General features: G+C 38.9%; 1 protein-coding gene across 2 annotated transcripts; it reads left to right on the forward strand.

Moving 5' to 3' along the window:
* Positions 1–561: 561 nt before the first annotated feature.
* Positions 562–22490, forward strand: pabpc4 (poly(A) binding protein, cytoplasmic 4 (inducible form)). 2 transcript variants are annotated; one of them, XM_066682089.1, is made up of 14 exons: positions 562–1148; positions 11850–12043; positions 12593–12708; positions 15211–15350; positions 16242–16336; positions 17249–17386; positions 17676–17771; positions 18231–18500; positions 18853–19066; positions 19584–19717; positions 20118–20208; positions 20637–20767; positions 21520–21639; positions 22125–22490. In XM_066682089.1, the coding sequence occupies exons 1-13, from the start codon at positions 953–955 to the stop codon at positions 21613–21615; spliced, it is 1911 nt and encodes a 636-aa protein (XP_066538186.1). In that variant the 5' UTR covers positions 562–952; the 3' UTR covers positions 21616–21639; positions 22125–22490. The 2 variants fall into 2 exon arrangements, with proteins under 2 accessions (XP_066538186.1, XP_066538193.1); XM_066682096.1 differs by having other exon boundaries at positions 18853–19051.
* Positions 22491–22802: the final 312 nt, after the last annotated feature.

Raw genomic sequence — 22802 nt, forward strand, 5'->3', positions numbered from 1 at the left:
CCTTAACTCAAACATTGAAGTAAACAGAACACTTTCTCCTCGTGTCTAATACCATACTTATACTCCTTTCCACGAAGAACGTTCGTGGAAAGTTCACATGGAATGTTTCAAACTAACATTGGAAGAAATATCATCAAGGTCAAGTAACGTTTAAGGAACGTTCCATTGACGTTACTGTAAATACGTTTGCTTATAACATTAGGAGAACATTTACATAAAGTTATCAAAAGTTGTGGGAACATTTCCTGTAGGGGAGAACCTGCGATATTTTGTGATAGTGATCCATGGTTGAAAAAGCCACTGTCTGCCCACAGGGGGCGCTGTAAGGGGCAAAGAAAACCAGCAGCACTGTCCTCTCCCTTTTACAGCACATCCCCCAGGCCTTTTCCTTTTTTTCCCTTCCATGCCGTATAAGTGTGTTTGTGTGCGTGTGTGTGAGCGCGCGCGTACGCTCTTATAAAGCTGCCATGCGTTTCCCACGCGCTCTCTTTCCCCGGCCACCCAACTGTGAGTGTATAACTCACTCTTCTTTAGTATCTAAAAAAAATAAAAAATATATAAAAATCACAAAATACAGAAAATCTCCATAAAAAACACAAGAACCTCCTGGAAAAAAGGGAAAAATCCGAACAGCATAGAAAACAAACCAAAAGCGAGCCTCTTTGACAATTTTTATTTGAATTTTATTTTATTTTTTTAAAGAAGTACCAGTATCTATTTTATCCTTTTTCCACCGGAGAGACCCTTTTCAACCAACATTTAAAAACAAAACAAAAACAGACCTATTTTTTTGGGATTTTAATTTTTATTACTTTTTAAGGGGACACCCCTCTTTTCGGGTTTTTTTTCTGGCTCGATCTCATTTCTCGGGAGAGAAACTTCACCCCCTCCCTCTCTGTCGGTATCTCTCTCCTCTCCCTGTCTCGCTTTCGCCGTGGATCTCCCCGGTGTGATGAACGCTGCGGCTGCGGGCAGTTATCCGATGGCGTCTCTTTACGTGGGCGATCTGCACGCGGACATCACGGAGGCTCTGCTCTACGAGAAGTTCAGCCCCGCGGGACCCGTGCTCTCCATTCGCGTGTGCCGCGACATGATCACTCGCCGCTCGCTCGGATATGCCTACGTCAACTTCCAACAGCCCGCAGACGGTACGTGAGAGCGCTCTGTCTCTCGCACACACACGATGCGAAAGTTGCCTTTTCACTCGAATCTTCCTTTCCACCTTAAATGCTGCAGTAGGACTGCAGTATTTAAGGAGGACCGGAAAATTCCAGCAGTCTCATAAGGGCCGGCTGTTCGGTGTGCTGGTCGGGAGCACATGTGTGTTGGGTGTCAGCTGGTTGAGGGGGAGGGGGGAGGTCTGGATGTGTGTGAGCTGGTAGTGCTGGACATTTCAGAGCACGTGCACACAGTAGGTCTTTATGCACACAAGAAGGACAGTCATTGTATGTTTGTAAGTGTGTGTGTGTGTTTATGTATAAAGCTGTTGCTGGCCAAAGTATGTGTTTGTGTGTAGTTAAGACCGCAGACTTTAGTCCATCTGTTGCTCTGCATACTTAGCACGCACCCTTTCACTCTGTTCTTCAGTGGTCAGAGCTCCCACAGGCCAGCCACAGCAGGCAGATCCTTCTCAGCGCTACAGCGACACTGCCTTGATGGTGGTGTGTTAGTGAGTGCTGTCCTGGTACGAGTGGATCAGACACAGCAGTGCGGCTGGAGTTTTTAAAGCCCTCAGTGTCACTGCTGGACTGAGGATGATCAAGGGTGATCAAGGACTAGAGGACGGCCAACACAAACTGTGCAGCAACAGATGAGCTACTGTCTCTGATTTTACACCTGTAAGGTATCTAGGTATGTCTGAGAGAGTGGACACAGTTTTGAGTAATATCCACTTGTACCAGCACAAAACCTCCACACCTTGCAAGTTGCACTTATATATGTGAACGTTATTGTACAGTCATTACGTTAATTAAGGTTCATAGAAACATTATAAGTGAGTTTATTAATAGGACAAGCTGACAGCCGGTTCCCCGGGGCCTATACAAATGTTATATGAAAATTCATCACCCTACTTTATGGCATGGTTGGTATATGTGTCAATAAGTTAATAATAAAAAAAAATTATAAGATATAAAGAGGTTAAAACCTCACCAGAATATAAGATCCCCTGACCTTAAGTTTCAGTTCCTTTACCTGGGCCAAGCACTCTGCAGAGAATAGTCAGAAGAAAACGCTACAGTGATTTGTGCATTAACAGAAAACTAATGGTGGTGTTCTCCCTAGTGATTCTTTATGGCAGCTTTGAAAGTACAGATTTAGGCTCTAACCTTGACAAATCTAGAGCTTGATAAAGAATTTGAATGGAATTTGTACATGTAGTATGTGACCCACATAGAAAAGGTGTCCTAGTTCTTCTGTTGAACCTCAATATTGAGACACACTGCTATGGAAGTTGGGGCTCGGCAGGCAGGATTTAGGATTGTTTATATTAGGATTGGTTGTAATATTTAAAACAGGTATTCACAGATATTAGGTTGAAAGTCAAAATTATGCCCCACAATTGGCAACCTGATGTGACCCATTTGTGCTATTTAAAGAGGCATCAAGGGAGATTGCCATTGTGAAATTAATATTTTTCTACCTTCACCACAGCTCCCAGAGAAAAGTTGTAGGATGAAACCACATTTTGATTGCAGAGCTGAAAGGAGAGGGGTGTGATTGGAGCTTGGTACTTTGTGTAGTGTGAATATGCTTTACCAAGTCTCTCAGGCTCTTTGAACACTTGTTTTTGCAACATGACCCTTTTCTAGAAGCACAGATGTTGCAAGGGTAGAATAGTTCCAGGTAAAGTGACCAATAAGACATATGATACCTGAGCTGATCACAGTCCAACACACACCATATGTCCGAGTATCCAGATTCTCCTTTTTGATTAGAAATCAATTATATTACGGAACAGTCCAGTGTCATCATTGGCTGGCATCAAGTCAGCTTTTTGTTATTATGTGGTTACTACACCCTGTTGTTCATAGCTTTGAAAAGCGGAACAGTTCCACGCTTTACACCCAACCCAGCTGGTTGATGATGACTCAGAATGAGAATTTGTTACCTAGATCTGCATGATGACTTCAGCACTGCCAAGAACTGCTGCCGTCTACCACCAGCTAGCCTATGACACAAGACACGATCATGACCCAGTTTGTAGTAGCATTATAAGGACTCAGAGCTGGGTCACAATCAGTGACACAACATCACATCATAAAATTAATTTGCTGCAGGGTCTACAATGATTGATCCAGATTTGTATTTTGCATATCATCCGTGCTTAACAATGTGGACTGTCCTGCTTCATGACCTGACATTATCTATCTCCTCCTTCATATTCTTATTGTTCCTATTATTCAGCTTGAATCTCATGCAGGATATTGAGATCCAACCACTATCTGGGTGTAGACTCTGCATTTTAAAAGTGTAAATGTAACCACGAGGCTGTGTATTGATTGGCTGCTGACTAGATGTTAATGTTGAGTGAAGTTGTTGCTGAAGGACAAGACAAGACCCTCTCTCCTCTCTAGAGTGTTCCCCTCTTCAATCTTCATAAACCTGACTGTATAACTTAATGTATAACTTGTTATACATGCAGGATGTGTGATTTTTTCAGGCTTGTTTCTAAAGTTATTTGGACTTGCTTAATGATCCAATATATCTATTTAATAAAGAGAAGTTGGCAGTTTGTCCTGCTGAAACTAGTTTATTTGTCAGCCAGCCACGATGGTTTTCCATTAAGAATCTGTTAGCTGAAATCACGCCACTATGCACTATGTGTAGTGATCCGTCTACAGGCCGTTCTTAGTATTAGTTGTTGAACACTTTACCTGTAACCTTAAAACTACAGTACTTTGGCATGCTCCTCAGGAATTGCTCTTGTTTTTCCCCCCACCCCAAACTTTGAAATGAAATTTGCGCCCTGCTAATGCCCCACTCATGTCGTGTGTTACAGTACAGCAGATGAGTTTTAGGCCTTCGTGTAGGCACATGTGAAATATTCCCAAATCTTTTACTTCAGTCTGGCTTCCTGAGCATCCTATTCAGAGTACAGGGGTCAAAAGATCAGAGCTGAACTCCACGGCCCTGAAAATTCGAAATGTCAGCTTGTTTTTTTAAAGCCCGTATGAGACGTGTTATGGTGTGAGCATTGACTGGAGGTCTGTTCTCAGACAGGTCAGACTGCAGACTGTATAGTAGACTGTAGAAGGACGTGGAATTGGGATTTAACTCAAACAGAAGTGAGCAGGGCTAAATGTACAGCCTTGTCTTAAGTTGGCTCAGTCTTGAAGGGAGGGTGACACTGGACAGTTAAATTGTAGGGCTTCAACATACACACCCACTCACCCTTTACTTCAGTCTCTCTGTCTGTTTCATAAAGATAAAGCTATGGCTACTACCATTTGCCCTTTCCCCACCCTAACTGACCAGAAACTATCCCAGTTTGAAGGCGTTGTTCTTAGCACCAACCAGCTGCGTGTGTACACAGTTGTCAGTGCCTCAAAACACATTTTTGTCTGAGGTGCCTGAGCTCCATCAATGGGCAGGGATCTCTTGGCCAGCCCTAGCTGCCAGCACATAGCTCACAGGACCTCGCTTGGCTAAATATAGACCTCGGCTTGTGCACTAACTGAGCAAGCGCAGGACTCAAATGAAACAAATGAAAACAGGGTGAGCAGCTGGACACAATCACTGTCTGGTTACGATTATTATTAAAGTAAGATTGCGATTGTGTTTTTACACAAAACATGCTGAGGTTGTTTTAGTCTTTGGACTGAACTCTGCTCAGTTGAATCAAAAGAGTGCTGAAAGCTAGCTGTTTGTTAATTGACTCTTTCAGGGCTTGAGTTACTTCATATTGAATATCGGACTGCGTAATTTTTCTTAAGTGTCCCTTTCTCAGATTTGTGTGGATTTACTAAAAATGTTTAAGGTTGTGATTAGGCATGAATTTATAGCTGTGTTATTGGTTTCAAAACCTAAGGGCAGATGGGAATGTTCCAGCTTGACAACCTGCTCCCCCCCGCCCCTCTCTCTCTCTCTCTCTCTCTCTCTCTCTCTCTCTCTCTCTCTCTCTCTCTCTCTCTCTCTCTCTCTCTCTCTTACTGGTTGATCCCTCTTTCCACACTGAGCTCTACGTTAAACACAATCACATCAAACTGCTGATGCCAGCAGAACCAAGGCTGTTCTGTAGTGTTTACCGGACATTTCAAACAGTGTGTGTGTGTGTGTTAGTAGTGTATTGATGAGAACAAAAGGCATGTGTGTTCAGATACACATGAATGTACAGCAGAGGGCAAGCTGCTGACCATATATTATACCAGTCACTGTGATTAGGCTGAAGAGAAGCAGCTAAACTGAATAAATGTGTGTGTGTGTGTGTGTCTGTGTGTGTGTGTATGGGGTCATAAATCTGCCAGAAGAGCTCTTCATTCCTCACAGCAGCATTGTTTGTGAGTGTGGTCAGTTTTAGCTTAGCTCAGACTGTGTGCCACAGGACTCAGAATTTGTTTTTATACTGAAAAATATATAGAAAAAACATTATATAGGACAATGTTTTAACAGGTTTTAAATGGGGATATGTAACTGCTGTTAGACCAATCAGAGAAAGCCAAACACTGTACTGTGTACATGACAAACGAAAAACAGGCCTGGACCTCATTTTATGGAAAACAATTGCAATAAATAAACTGACGTTAGACTGAAAAACTGAAAATTTGAACTGAGATATTTTCCGTCAAATTGTTAAGCCCCACTGAGCAGCAATTACGTCCATCTAGGTTTCAGCTCTGGCTAAATGGTAGCATCTTTAACACGTGCTGATTGATTGGAGTTTTCAGTAGTATGGAGATAAACTCAGGATTCATTAATATGATATTCGGTAATTCAGTATTTTAAAATAATTAACTGGTGTTAGAAGGTGTTAAATTCAGAATTAAATGGTGTCCTAAAATTAAGGAAACAGAAAACACACACATAAATAAAAACGAAGATCCAATTTTAGACACAGGCTGTGGGTGACACAACCTGTTAGGCCATGGTTTCCCCCCTTCCCCCACAGCTTGTGTCTGAAATTGGATCACGTTTTTATATAGGCTTTTCCTTTCTGTTACTTTTGAGACGTACATTTCACAGTCAAGAAAATACGACTACTGGCCAGTGTAACGTAAACAAAATTGGACAGTGGAACTCTATTCTCTGGGGCGTTGGAGCTCTGTTCATTACCTTTGAGATAAGATAAGGAATTGTGCTTGTGATCCAAAACTAATCATTCAGTATTAGTACTGAACTCATCAATACCTTCATGGCAATACACTGTGCAATACAGTAATTTAAAGCCCACACTGGGGGACAATGAAGTGGCAGTTCCAACTGCATCACAAAGTGGCCAAACCAATTATTGCAGCAGGTAAAGTAAACATGCACTTTTATTTATTATGTTTTTCACAAATGTAATATCACATACATGTTCTAAAACACCACACATGATTATGCATAAATACACTGTAAAAAACATAAAACATTTTACTGAGCAACCTGTAAATTTGACTGTTTTAAACTTTTTTCTTTTTACAAAAAATTTTTTACATTTTAAACGGATAATCCCACAGCAGTTTTCTACTAAATTAACATGATAACATTCAGATAAACTAATACATTATTAATAACTACTGCAGTATTAATAACACATTTTCAGTAAAACATTTACATACTGCAGTTGAATTTAAAAGCATCTGATCCTGTTCTATGACCTCCTAATATCAATTTAAACTACAATGCCTTCTTATAGTTCTTGACCAGAAATGCTTAAGCATTTATAATAAAAAAAGCAATGCTAAATAAATTGTACATATAGAAAAATATCCAATAATTTGCCTTTTCAAGGATTTATTAACCTCAAAGGCATTAATAAAAAAAACACAATAGACATTCTTCATTATACATATTATGAATATGTACTTAGTAAACATTAGAATATAGAGCGTGTGACATGATTATCTTACTGGAACAAAAAGACAAAGGATAAAGAATGAGAGAAAGAAATATACCCCTGAGACTGTGTAGTACAGTGGTGTTGGGTGTGCATATGTGTGTGGGTTGTATGCATTTTGTGGTACGCAACTACATATAATGTGAAATGGAAAATCCTAATAAGAAACTGGCGAATAAGTAGCCTTCAGCGTCGTGGTTGGATGTTGGTTCGATTGGAGACAGAATCGATTGCTCATCCTTGGTGTCCTGGATGTGTATCTGAATTTTTTGTAATTCGTATTTTGGCATCTGAATCTGGTCTATCGAATCTGAGCAATTTATAAATATATTGTTTGAATTTTTTTGAGCTTGAATTTTTTATCTGAATTTATTGACCTTGAATAATATCAGTGAAAACGTGTTCTTGAAAATTCACGAGTTCAATTCAAGAGCAATTATATTCAGCTGCATAATTTCAGTGCAAAATATTCAGAGGTGGAAATCTGAAGACTTAAATTCAAAAGCAAAACAATTCAGTGCTACAAATTCAAAGGTGGTAATATTTCAAAGTCTGATGAGACAGATTTGCTTCCATAGGTGAGTCTGAACTCTGTGGTATGCATAACTGTACAAATATCTAACTAAAAACTATAAATGAGCAGTGTTGAGGATTCTGAGTGTAGAATTTGGCTTTGCAAAGTTAATAAAACTGAGTAACAACTTCAGAAGGACTAAGCAGATAATAAACAGACAAACATTGAGTAGAGCATATAACTTGCTGTAAATCTTACAGCGTTTAGTCCTTATTCAGACATCAACCCATGATCTGAAAGCTCCTGGATCAAGGTTAGTACTCTAGGGTTCACATGAAGACAAGATGTGTTTGTCTTCTCCACTTTAGTTCTCTTCTCTGGGTTGATGGAGAAAAAACACCTTGTGATATAGAAGAAAAACAGTGCAATTAAAATTTAAATGTCTTCAGTAATGGAAAAAAAACACACACGTGACAAATCTCCAAACCACCAAGTCATTGCAGCAGCTACTACTCAGTATGTTTTATTTCAATAAATAAAAAATGTTAGATAAAATCAATCAAAAAAAAATCCCTCTGCAGAAATTTCAAGGTTGATGCCAGGGCTGACGGGTAATGGATGTTGAAGCAGTAATAGCTCCCAAACATCATGCGCAGAGCAGAAACAAAAGAGGGGATGTTATCCTGAACAATGATCCACACTCAGCATCAACCGCCTTGAAGAATAGCAGGATTGTCCTAACAGATGAACAAACAAACATGAAAAAAGGTCAATAAAATTCTACTAAACATAAACTAATAATAACAATAATAATAATAATAATATTAAATATAAATAAATACATACATAAATACATAAAAAAATAAATAATAACACTTTCTATTAAACTGAATATAAACGTTTAGAATTTTTTTGAAGGTCAATTAAAATGCTTGGAAGCGTGCAGGCTTTTTAAGGCCATTTAGACAACCTCAAGAGCGTACACTAACAAAATATTGTGCAATCTGAATGTGTCAGTGACAAAAAAGGTGAAAGAAAATGAAGAAAACGAAGAAACAGAGTTTGAAAACAAAACACTTAATAGAAAGAATGAAGGCCCAATAAAGAAAGATGTTTATGCTTTAACACAACCTGTAGGAACTTTTCCTTCATGTAGTTCAGAAGCCATTTCCCCTTCATATCCACATTTAGTGTGAAAGATTTTTTAAATCCAAATCCAGTGATCTTCTGGAAGTGAAAAACCATGCCAAGCTCAGTGAACAAATATGGCCATTCCTTCAATAGACAATTTACAGATAATCTTTAACTTAGAGTAACAGAGGGTGCAGACACGTAGTAAGCCCGATAGAAATGACCTTTAAAAGCTGCGTAAGTATAAAATGTCCGCTTGCAGTCAGCGCCAACATATTTGGGGAAAAAAAATGAGGTTTGTTCCTATGAACTCTACAATGCAACACATAACCCTTTAAAGACTCAAGTGATTTGCCACAATAACGACAGGTAAGCATTTTAGCAAATTAACAGTACCCCCCTGTTTTATAGTTTACCTATAAACCATAACGTTACAACAGAAGTGTTAAAATACCCAACCAGGAGCGGAGTCGGGGTTATTTTTATGAATTTAAAATAAACATTGGCTTATACACATAAGCTTGTACCTTTCTGAGAACAAACGGCCAAAACAACAAAAGTCAGAATACATGAACTATGTCTATCAATGGAACATACCGTGATTTTTAGTGTCAACACGTTCACGCTAGAGTTGGGCGGATCGATCCAAATATCGATAATATTAAATAATATTTGATAATATCAAAGCTTTTTTTCTCTCTCGCTGCTCTCACACTAAAGTCTGTGTGTGACTTAGCACAGAGCAGCGCTGCACCTGCACCTGTCGAAGACTATCGTATCGGTACCGGCGATACTTGCCCTGTATTTACTTGGATTCGGATTGATACCAAAATTCCCGGTATCGCCCACCTCTAATTCACACAACTCCACACACTGGCAAAATGGGTGTGCTTTCAGCCACGACAGGTAATCTTCGCCTAGCTTAATTATCCCGCGAGACTTAATTATTACTAGCATTCCAATGAAAGAACAGCAACAAACACCACTGAAGTGATTTAAAGAAAGAAAATGGGGAAGAGAGAGAGACAGAGCTTTTCTCGTTTAAAATTCCCATTTCATGGGAATGTAACATTTACCTTTAAAAGTCATTACAGTTACTTTTATTATATCAGTTGTAAACAAATTATATTGTTCTGTAATAACAATAATAATGTTATACTTTACAAATCACAATGTGTTGATGCAAAATAATTAACCGTAGCAGATTAGTAATTGGGAGTTTGGAAGACTAATATAAAATGAAGGCAATTGCACTCATAATATTTGAAATTACCTTTTAAAAATTAAAAATACAATTGCAATGTTCAAACAGGAAGGCAAATTTGAAGTACTAATGATTATGGACCTAATTAAATGTGTATTTATCTGTTTGAAATCTATTTTATTTATTTATTTTTAAACTTGTTGTCCACTTGATCATTTCTATTGACAGTATGCATTTTGTAGTTATAAATTTACACTGTAGTTGCTTAGTATACCCCCACCATTTTCCATTGTTCAGAACCCCCTCAGAGCATGATTTGGGTGTTGGATAATTCTCAGTGACATGGTGGTGGTGTGTTACTGTGTGTTTGCTGGTACAAATGGATCAGACACGGAAGTGCTGCTGAGTTTTTAAACACTGTGTCCAAACTGTTCACTCTGTTAGACATGCCTGTCCACGTGTCTGTCCACTTTGTAATTGTAAAATCAGAGACAGTAATTATCTGCTGCTTCTTGGTTTATGTTAGTTGTCCTCCAGTCCATTCATTACTGCCTGTAGGATGCTTTTGGCTGAATATTTGTGGTTGATGGACTATGCTAGCAGCACTTTTTTCTCATCCACTCATACCGGTACAATCCACACTAAAGTAAAAAGTAACATTTCAAAGTAACTCAAATATTTTAAAATTGTTTGTTCTATTAGCTACACTTACTCATGATGTCTTTTAATAAAGGGTGGCAATTTCTTTAATGTATTTGTACTGTAAATTATGATGAAAGTATGATTTTAACACCATGCTATTAACTGTATTGTATTGTATATATTATTACAGTTTTTCTGTTTCAACTACAGTAAACTGTATATTTAACAAAAGTTTGTTACTAAATATTACTGTAAATTATTTTCATTCATTGTGTTCTTGTTTTACATTTTACTTTTTTTTCTTGTCATGAATTTACAGCAATTCACTGTTAATTTCACAGAAATGTTTTTACAGTGTAGTGTTTAATAATGCTCCTATGGGGTTCCGGAAACCATGTTCATGTTGTTCACACCATGGAAACTGTTAAACCATTCTGTAGTAAACTGATGTCTATTGAATCTAACGGCATGTTAATTACATTAGCCTCATAGCTTATGTTCAAAGCTAAAGAAGCTAACTTCAAACACTGGACATGTCTTGGCTACACTTCATTGAATATTGTCATATGTCATATTTCTGCTGAACTGTTGCTTTATGTGGAATTTAAAACCCAGCAAACCTCAGAACATTTTACAGAATGCAGCAGCACAGCCATCAAGCACAAATGTTATCATTTCTAGTTTAATTCAGTACATTCAGTTTTTAAGGACTAATTGTTTGAATCTTTGATTCAGATCAAACATAATATGTATCTATGCCTTAAAGGCATAGTTCACTTTTTAAAAAAGTATCAGAAGATGTTTCCTCACCATTCACAGTGTTTACGAAGCCTTGGTGTCTGTAAATGAGATAAAAAAACAAACTGCCTCAGTCCAGTATGCAGAGGCATCTGTAGATTTTTTAAACAATGGAGAAAACTACAAACATTGATAAGCATGAACTGAAATAAGGATTCCTGTATTCCTGCTCCATAAGTAGATAATATTGGCTTCTTTTTGGTGTTTCAGATCACTTAAGGTGGAAATATCTCCAAACTCGGGAGATGGCTAACTGCATTAGTGAAAGTGAACTTAAAAAACATACAACTTCAGCCACATACAAACAACTGTGGTTATTTTCCCCTCAAACACACACCGTTCCACCTTAAAAGACATGGAGCTTAGATCTGCATTTCCCCACAATCATAGACTTTCCCTTTAATGGACCAGGTTCTCATTCATGTCTACATTCACTTAAATAAACCGCATTAAACCATAGCAACAATCTCGTAGAAGTGATATTAATGAGTGAGTGTGAAACGTGTCATGTTCATGTCTTGCAGCTGAGAGAGCTTTGGACACCATGAACTTTGATGTGGTGAAGGGAAAGCCTATCAGGATCATGTGGTCACAGAGAGATCCTTCACTCCGGAAATCAGGAGTAGGAAACGTCTTCATCAAGAACCTGGACAAATCCATAGACAACAAGGCCCTCTACGACACCTTCTCAGCCTTTGGAAACATCCTCTCCTGCAAGGTATGGGTCAGGCACTTGCTCATTCAGGGAAAACCTTGCCGAACTGTCGCTTTAATTGAGTTGATTTTCCTGCTGATCTGAAATGCAGTCACTAAGCCGAGACATCTCTGGGGTTTTTAGCTTTGCTCATGGTTTAAACTACATGCCTAAATTACTGTGATTAATTTAGTTCTTAAAAGCTTTAGTGTAACAGTCACTTTCTCTGGAGGAGTGACATAATATGGTAGGAAAGTAGCATGTAGGTAGCCAGGTCAATGTCAGAAAGAGGGGAAAAATCCCCCAAAATCTTGAAATTTTCCCTATGGTTTTTAGTTCCAGAGCAAAATTAAAAATGTAAACCTCAGACACCAAATGTACCTTGGTTTATTTCTTTGCGTTTGGGGTAAGGGGATATTTTTCAAATTCTGCTACACTGGCAAGCTAATATAATCAAAATTGTGTCTTGTGCTCTATATCAGTAATATGGTATTAATAATGCAAGTTAAAAGCTAGTAGTTATTGAGCTCAGACATCTGCTGGAAACTGAGCTGACAGCTCTCTGCTTTGTAGGTTGTGTGTGATGAGAATGGATCAAAAGGTTACGCCTTTGTCCACTTTGAGACGCAGGACGCTGCTGACCGCGCCATTGAGAAGATGAATGGAATGCTCCTGAACGACCGCAAGGTGTGAGTGTCCAGACGGGGCATAAAAAGTAAAGGGAGGGGGAACAGCATTTAACATGAAAGTGCATTCGTAGCCATTTTTACAGCTCATTTAAACAAAGGAAACAGGAGAAGATCTCAGGGGAAGATTGACACACATCAGCAGTCTAGATAACTTCTTGTCTTTTTGGGGAATGCAATTAGTCTAGTTTTACCATTATTTGTATGTAATGACACAGTCATGTTATTAACCATAGCATGGAATTGGCAGCTAATCTTCTGTTAATTGTGTTGGGCTGTACCATGATTTTGCAGCAGTTTGAAAACAGGAAGTACTTTTATGCTGGAGTATGGAAGAAGATATTAAGACATGTATTTACCTTAATTCATAAAGCTGTGTGCAGTTAAACGGTAAAAAGAACATATGCAGATTTCACTAACCTTTTCAATGTTGTGTTACCTCTCCAATTCAGCTCACGTCTGCTGGCTGTATAATTGTCAAGCTTTGTTGAATGTGTGTGTGTATGTGCATGTGTAACCATGCTTGTGTGTTGTAGCGCTGGCGAGTTTGCACCAAAGCAAAGTGAGAAAGTTCAGCATGGAAGTGTCCTGCGTTGCCAGGTACAGTTTAATCTCAGGAAGCTGGCGACGTTAGTTTTCTCTTCTCTCTTCAGCTTCTCACAACCACCGGTTTCTCTCTCGGCTCACAGCCATCTCCACACACTCTCAGTTTAACAGTGCATTCAAGTACATCTCCATTTCCAAAATGTTTGGGACCTATTTTAAAATGCAAAGACAAGGAACTGCAATTTGCTCATTATCTTGGACATTTATTTAACGGACAAAAACACAAAGAAAATATTTCTAAAGTTATCACTGACCAACTTGATTAAACTTTGTAAATATAACTAAGTTAAGTATTTGATGCCTGTAGATCACTACCAAAAAGTGTGTGTTTTAACCCGTGTTACATCAGCTTTTATTTAATGGGATTAATTTTACCCATTTTTCTTGAAAAATTCAGCTTTCTTGATTTCAGCTACTCACCAGCTTTTGAGCAAACACAATCAGTGTTTAATCCACTGCTGAAATAAGAAAATGACATCACATTGATGGCAGCATATATATCTCTAAAATCCAGATATACACCTCCAGTTGTATACTCACACATAAGCACATCACCCATGCTGTGGGCACTGATGCACCCCTGTACCATGACAAATTTTGACCTTTGCACCTTTCATTGCTGGTCACTTTCATCTTTGAGACAGATTACTCAATGCCAGTTGTTCCAGAAAACAAACTGACACATGGCCTGAACACAGCACACTTTTCCACTGGCTTCCAGACCATCGTAGATTAGATCAGTCCCATAGAACTCAGACAGTTTTCTAAATAAAATGGATGTGGATGGTCCAGTTCTACCATTTATATTAATGTGTGATGCCCTGTGATGCCATGCGATGCACTGGGTGTGTTCCTCCCTTGCAACCAGGATAAAGCTGTTATAGAAAATGAATGAATAAATGGATTAATTATTGCTTACAGTGGAATGTTTCTAAACTGTTTTACTTGAATATTCTAGAAATTTGTCACTCTTATTTCGTCTGCTGTACAAAACACTCATGTTTTGTACAGCAGACAAATTCTATTAAAACATTTTAAAATACAATGAATTTGATAAATGAAACATTGAAAATAATTTTCTTTTGTGCATTTGTCAGTTAAAGAAAAGGTCAAGAGAATTAATAAATCACAGATCCTTGTTATAACTTCTTTTAAAAAATGTCCCAACTTTTTGGGAAATGAGGTTGTGAATTTGATGGACACACACTATTAGCTTAAATCAAAGACATTTTATTAGAAAACTCTGGGCTCTTAGCAGCTAGTGTTTTCTTCCAGGTGTGTTACTGATACTTTAATTTGAACTGTGAGGTTTTACTTTTATTAGAAAATTGTTGTTCACTAACATTATCATTACAGATAATGACAATAATGACAATATTCAAAATATAATATTTGATAAACAAAAGGATTCTGTGCTATCTAATATATCATTTAATGATAAGTTTTCTGCTCACCAGATGTGGTTGTGCTCATTGGAAATCTGATGTTTGCTGCTGTAGCCTTCCTGCAATGAACTGTAGTTTGTAATTGTGCACCTGTATTATGCAGATGTTTCTAATAAAGTGTCAGTAAGTGGAATATAGGGGCTTTCTTATGGAGTGATGGAGATTATTTGACAATGAGTGATACTTTGTGAATTCTTTATACTTGAATGCACCCCTGTATGTCTCAGTGTCTGTCAGCTTTTGAATGTTGTGTCAGTCAGACGTAGCTGAACTCATATCCATCATAACACAGTTTCTGGGGGTCGGAAGAGATCTTTCTTAACATCCCTTCATCTCTTTTCCCTTTCACTGCCTCAGGGTTTGTCCAAAGCCACTTGGAGGGAAGCAGGGATACTCCCCAATGCCTACGTGGTCTGCTTTTGTGACATGAGTTTTGTTTCTGCGTCGTCTGTAGGTTTGTAGGCAGGTTTAAATCCAGGAAAGAGAGAGAGGCAGAGCTGGGCGCCAAAGCCAAAGAATTTACCAACGTCTACATCAAGAACTTCGGGGAGGATATGGATGACGACAGGCTGAAAGAAATCTTCGATAAATATGGTACGAGCTTGTGTTTTTTTTTTATTTTTATTTTACTCCTTTGATTGGAGATGTTGGGAACAAGGGTCTACAGCACATGATACAGCACATAATCACTGGTGTGCCTCAGCCATCAGTCAAAGAGTGGAGAGCTGGCATCACTCTCTCTGTCCCTCCCTCTCCTGTTTCTTTACTCAGCACTGTGCCAGGAAATGCTGGCATCTCTTAAAAACTGGGTAGTTACTGTTCTCCTCCAGGCATGTTGAATTTCAGCAGTGTTGGAGTAAGCATCTTCCCAGCTTGGGGGTGTTGTGTGATCAAGTGTCTAATAGTAAGTGGATGAAATGTGCAAAAATGAATATAGGGTATGAATTATTAATTATTAAATAATATTAAGTACATTTTAAACTTCCATTTAATATTTATCTTTGCTTACAATTACCACTTGTGAGGGATATTATTATTTGTGGAGAATTGCAAAATATTAATCTCATTCACCACAGGGCATCACACATATCACTCACCCACGCACACCTGAGTGCAATTTCACACAGCCAGTTTGTGTTTTTGGATTATGGGAGGAAAGCTGAGCACCTGGAAGACACCCACACAGACACAGGGAGAACACACTCCACAGAGAACCTCCTGTGGTGAGCTTCAAACCCAAACACTTAAGACCCTGGACCTGAGTAGCTGCAGTGGCACCATGCTGTCCTAAGATTAGTGTTAAACAGGGTGTAGAAACCAGAGGGAACTTCTGTGTGGTGAATGTAGTAACAGAACACTACAGACAACACCATTACATTCAGATGTATACAGTGAGTGCAGGTACATTCTCAATAAATAAGCTGTTAATCATGACTCTGTGATTAAAACAGTGATTGTGAGATGTTTCCTCACTGTCTCCCGCAGGTAAAACCCTGAGTGTGAAGGTGATGACAGATCCCACTGGGAAATCACGAGGCTTTGGCTTTGTCAGCTATGAGAAACACGAGGATGCTAACAAGGTGAATCTCCATCAGAAAACACCAGGGAATCCACAGCTTCATTTACTGCATCAGAGAGAAAAACTAGCTGGGTTTCCATTATTCGCATTTATACCTGTAAAGTATAAACAATAACCTTGTGAGCCAGCAATATAATGGACTGAAGGAAGGATGGAGTAAGTGATAGGTGGATTGAATGACTGAAGGTTTGATTGTTTGTTTGAAATATGGATAAATGGATGGGCTGAAAATTTGATGGATGGATGGATTGTTTGAAGGATGGATTGATGGATTCAGTGATGGATTGATTGATGAAAGGATAGAATGTAAACAGGGATGGGTGTATGAAAACCGAAGGAGGGATGGATACATTAAAGGTGTGGTGAATAGTATGACAGATGGAGAAAGAAGTGAACAGATAGATTAGGGAATGGATGAATATACATGTGAATGCGTATATGTGGTTTAATGAAAGTGATGGCTCAATCAAGTCACAGGACACCATTTTGCTCAGCAAGTAAATGGTGAAGGCTATGTCCGGAACATGGCCGCCATCTTGAAAGCCACCATATTGGATCAAGGGCAAATCTTTCCAATAGAATGATGGTCATGTCAAAACATAAAAAGGTTTCCTGTGACTTTTGACTCACCCTGTAGAATATTTCATCAGCTGCAAGAAATAAATGTTTAATTATTGGATATGAATGGCTGGATATAGGGATATATAGAGTATATGATCAACTGTATGTTATGGATATGTGATTAATGCTGGGCTGTGTATAGGGCTTTAAAGAGTATATGATCAGCTAGATTTCATAAATGTGTAATATATTCTGTGTGTGGGCAGTGGAGGAGATGGATGGCTGTATATAGAGGTTTATAAAGTATATGATCAGTTGTGTGTTATAAATATGTAGTAAATGCTGTGTGTAGGCAGTGGAGGAGATGAATGGCACGGAGCTGAACGGCAAAACAGTGTTTGTTGGACGCGCCCAGAAGAAGATGGAGAGACAAGCGGAACTGAAGAGGAAGTTTGAACAGCTTAAGCAGGAGAGAATCAGCAGATACCAGGTACCGAGAAGCATTTCTAATACTCAATGCGTTAAAAAAGCCCAGTTCCAAGTGTTGAATATAGGGTTTAAATCTCCCCAGCGTTTGCTATTGCAAAAATGGAGTGCTGTATGTGATCCAGAGCTAATCATCCAGCATTAGCACCTGACCTCCCTGAGTTTTATGTGGCTAAATTCTGTGAAATTTTCACAAGACGGTTTCCACCTCTAGTTTTATATCTAATATATACTGAGGCTGCAGACTGGAAAATTAATACAATGCTGAGCTGTTTTTAAATGTTTTTTTGCAGGGTGTGAACTTGTATATTAAGAATCTGGACGACACCATTGATGATGAGAAACTGAGAAAGGAATTCTCTCCATTTGGCTCCATCACCAGCGCCAAGGTCAGTTCAAGGTCAATTCTTAACTGGAGACTGTTATTTTAATTTCTGCTGGAAATCAGCTGGTATTTCTCTGGAGCTCTGTCTGTGCATTTGGTAACTGTACACCCTGCAAAACTGGATTTAATTAATTTAATAATCCTGACTCTTTGTGAGGCCGTGTTCTCTCTGGGAGCTGAAACTGGGCGTCCCTCAGGCAAAACTGAAGCAAAGCTGTTTTCCATCTTATTCTTAATCTCTCCATCCAGCTCTGTGTCTGTGCTTTTTCACTTCACTGAGGAAGGCTTGTGTAACGTGTTTTGTGTAGTTTAACGTTACAAATGCAGTCAATGGTGACTAGCCTCATTTACTAATAATGGATGGCTCTATATGCTTGAAGGAGAGCACTAAAAATCCAGTCATCGCAGCTGATGATTTATTCAAAAGATATATATAGTCAAAGCTGTGCTGTGCTTCATTTAGGTGATGCTGGAGGAGGGACGCTCGAAAGGCTTTGGTTTTGTTTGCTTCTCATCACCGGAGGAAGCCACTAAGGCTGTAACGGAGATGAATGGGCGCATTGTGGGGTCCAAGCCCCTCTACGTGGCCTTGGCTCAACGAAAAGAGGAGCGTAAAGCCCACCTCACCAATCAGTACATGCAGCGCATTGCTGGCATGAGGGCCATGCCCGCCAATGCCATCATCAACCAGTTCCAGCCCACCAGTGGGTACTTCATGCCCGCTGTGCCCCAGGTTAGTGAGGTTTTATGTGTTTTGACAATTTGGACCAATTTCTATAAAAGAATTGTGTGCTCTTTTTTTTCCCATAAATTCTTCCAACTATTAAAATGACACCCACTGTCCAAGCTGTATCTGAGGTTCTGTACTATTTTAACCATTTTAACCATGGCTGCCCATGTTGTGTGGAGCACAGACTGCTAAATGCAGGGCCCTACAGATCAGTTTAATACTTCTTATGTACATACTGTATGCAATGTTTTATTATCTCTAATAATAATAAATAAAGATGTATGTGGTTTGAGTCAGAGTGAATGTTAAATAATAGACTTTACCCGTTATTGTTATCTATCCCTGATTCCTCCAGGCCCAGAACAGAACCACATACTATGCCCCAAACCAGCTGGCTCAGATGCGTCCAAACCCTCGCTGGCAGCAGCAGGGGGGCAGAGGTCAGGGTGGTTTCCAGGGCATCCCCAACTCCTTGCGCCAGCCGGGCCCTCGGGCCAACATCCGCCACCTCGGCCCCAGCGCCTCGCAGCAAGGACCTCGCGGAATACCAACAGGTGCCCAGAGAGTGGGTGAGCAGAGCCCACTGACCTGAGCAAAAACGACAACAATGAGAGCTAAGGAGGTTCCTTTAGTGAAAAAATCTAATCTACACTGCCTCACAGTTGGTCTTGCTCTTTAGCCAGGCAGGATGGTCATCTCTTTCCTTTCATAACAAGGACAACGATAGCCAGAGTGTGTGAGGTAGCTGTGATAGCAAATCTCGATAATTAGCTAGCAGTCTTGATGAGCTTTCCAGTGATGTGTCAGCTAATGGGTGACCACTTAATGTTAACCACTAAATTGGATTAAGTTTTATTTCTAATATAAATGATCACGCAGCATAGAATTGTCAAGCTAGCCTAAATATACCCATCTGGAATATTTGGAAATGAAGTGTTAACTTAAGGGATATTCTACAAAATCTCAAGTGGCATTTGTAACACTTGTACTTTTTTTAACTCACAACTTTGTACTTATTCTCACAACTTGTTCACTTTTCACAAAGGAGCTATAAAAATCGTTATTATTCTCCTTTCTGCAAATCAGCTGGAACCGGTCAGCCGATGGGTCCACGTCCTGCCCTGGGAATGACTACACCTCGCGCTATGCCTCCTTACAAATACGCCACCACAGTGAGAAACACACAGCCCCAGGTGGTGCAGCCCATGGCCTTACAGCAGGTAGGCTCCTTTCTTTATTTTAGCTACTGCTTTTACAAAGCCAAATGTACAGATTCAAACAAAAAACGTAGGAGCAGTTTTCATTTCTAGGAGCAATCTCTTCAAATTAAATCAGTCCCAATCTTTTCTTTTTTTTAATTGTCCAAGTGTTCAATGCAGATACATTTTTCTAAAATGTCATTATATAGGAACAAAATGGCTGAAATTGCCAGTTTTGAGTTCATCCAGGTTGTGATGTCAAAACCCTGTACAGTCCATTTTGAAGTGATAGAGAGGTGTGTACCTGCAAATGTGAAGATTTTGAGAAGAGATTAGACATTGCGAATGACCTATGGCTTCCATCCAGTGAGATTTTTCCTGTCTGATCTGCTGTGATTGTTTGTGTGTGTGTCTCTCTCAGGCCCAGCCTGCCGTCCATGTGCAGGGTCAGGAGCCTCTAACAGCCTCCATGCTGGCTGCAGCCCCACCACAGGAACAGAAGCAGATGCTGGGTGGGTATTTGAGTATATGTGTGTGTTTATGTTTGTAATCCCATTTCACTGGCTTGGACCAAAGCAGAACCATGTACTCTGTTGCATTTTTTAAATTGATGTTTACCTTTATTCCTCTGTCATTTTAGCCATTGCCAATTCTACTCTTCAGCTAGGCCAAACTACAAGAGTCTGGGTGTAACTGGGTGTTACACAATTGCAATAGAGGATGATATTATTAATGCACACCCTTAATTGGCTTTTTTATATACAGCAGTTTAGCTCCACTTAATGTTGGTACTTCACAGAAAACATGAATGAGAAACATGATTAAACGTTGTGTTGTTTCCAGCTGTCAGGAAGCAGCTTTCTGTTTTTTAAAATGTCTTTACCCTGAAACTCATCCTGTTGTTTCTCTCTCATTCTCTTTCCATCTCCTTTCTTCACAGGTGAGCGTCTGTTCCCATTGATCCAGGCCATGCACCCAAGCCTTGCAGGAAAGATCACAGGAATGTTGCTGGAGATCGATAACTCAGAGCTGCTGCACATGCTGGAATCCCACGAGTCTCTGCGCTCCAAGGTCACACTCCAACAGCCAGATTTCTACATTCACACTGTTTTGGTCACTAGTGTCAAGATTAGAACACGGCAGAGCAATACCTCGAGAACGACTCCCGTAATTCTGACAGAGTATCTCTCAAATATGAATTAATATCGATATAATAAAACATCAAAATTATGAGAAATTGACTGATTATGACTTATTATATCTATTTCTTCATTCAAACACACACAAAAATTGGGACAATGTGAAAAGGGCAATAAAAATAAAATATCTAGGGATTTTGTGTATGGCTATTACAGTGGGACAGTGCCAGGCCTCACGTTGTGTTATAACAGTGTGTGTTCACACACAGAGAATGCCTGTGCTTGACTGACCTCTCTGTAATCCAGATCTGTCTCCTATAGAGTATCATTAAGTGGAGAATCAGACAAATTCAACCACTGACTGTTGAGCAGCAGTCTTGTATCAAGCCAGAATGGGAAAACAAATTCCACTATAACAACTGCAACAGTTTGTATCCTCAGTTCCCAAATGATTAAAAAAATTATAATTAAAAAAAGGTTGATGTAACACAGATTTAAACATGCCTCTACTTGTCCCGACTTTTTTGTGTGTTATAGGCCTCAAATAACATATGTCATTATATTTACAAAAAAAAAAAAAAAGTCGATCAGCCAAAGCATTGGAACCCTCCTTGTTTGTAAGAAGGCCATTACTACTGCACTAATGTTATATTTGTCAATAACCTGATAATGTGTGTTTTTAAGGTGGAGGAGGCTGTGGCTGTGCTTCAAGCTCATCAGGCTAAAAAAGAGGCCACGCAGAAAGTAGGAGTGAGTGCTCCCACTGCTGCTGCATCCTGACAAGTCAAGCCCACTTTCTGAATGGTAACTGAACAGATTAATGCAGAAACACACTGGAGCAGCATGGAGTAAAGAGCTCCATATGCTGTACAGTTCTCTATAAGTCTCAGGCCACATTAATGGTGGATAATTCTGATACAGAGTCAAAATTTACTCCAGAATGTTTTTCCAAGTGCCAGGTCTCGTCTGATTAGAGAAGCTTAGATATTGGAACAAAAATCTGTTGTGGATTTGTATTTTCTGGACATGAACTACCTACTTTTGACATTCTTCTAAAAAATTACTTTAGAATAAATATAAAATAAACATTAATAAATGGTGCCTTAATTTGACTGTTTCTAACTCTTTCCTTGAGGAAGTAAAAAATTATATTATTATCAAGAATGAATACATTCCACATTAAATTATTTTGAAATTATTATTTAAATTAATGCTTTCATATCGTATCGAATATGACATAAATTGAATACATGTGACGTATTTTTGTTTGTTGTTTTGTTTTTCTGCAGGCTGCAGCAAATCCTTGAGAAGAAAACACAATGCTGTCTTGTGGATTTCTCAACCAGAAATAAAAATATATAATAAAAGAAAAAAAAAGTGTAAAAGTGAAAGAAAATCATACTTGAACAATAAAATAATTGTTGCAGGGCTTATATTTTTAACTCTGTAATAATTTTTAAATAAACATCGATAGTCTATTTAAAATGTATTTAAATGGAAGATAATATCAAGGGGAAATGTGGCCAGGACTGACCCACCCTTTTTTCTATTAGGCCATTCAGGCTTGGATCATTTTCTTTGTTTGAGAGTTGTGTGTTTGCTGGTTTGATTGGTCCTCTTCCATCTTCTGAACCCTGAGTGGTGTGGCCTTCTAAATAAAGGGATGACTATTTCAAATTTAATATGTTATGGTTTGTGTTTCTGATCATTGCCTCTTTCTGGAAGAAGGTTTTTAAACACTCTTTATAATTGAATACAGTTCATAAGATTTTTGTTTAATTATGCTTAAATATAGGCAATATACTGCATCTAGGGTTGGGAGACAAAAATTCACAATATTTAACTAAAATATGACAAAACATTTTTGCAGGTTTTCCTTTATGCAATACACAATGGACATGTCCCAGCTACATATGGACACTTAATAAAGGACATGTGAGCCTATTTCAAGAATACTCAGATTATTT

The sequence above is a fragment of the Hoplias malabaricus genome, chromosome 1 (genome assembly GCF_029633855.1).
Source record: "Hoplias malabaricus isolate fHopMal1 chromosome 1, fHopMal1.hap1, whole genome shotgun sequence".
NCBI classification, from domain to species: domain Eukaryota; kingdom Metazoa; phylum Chordata; class Actinopteri; order Characiformes; family Erythrinidae; genus Hoplias; species Hoplias malabaricus.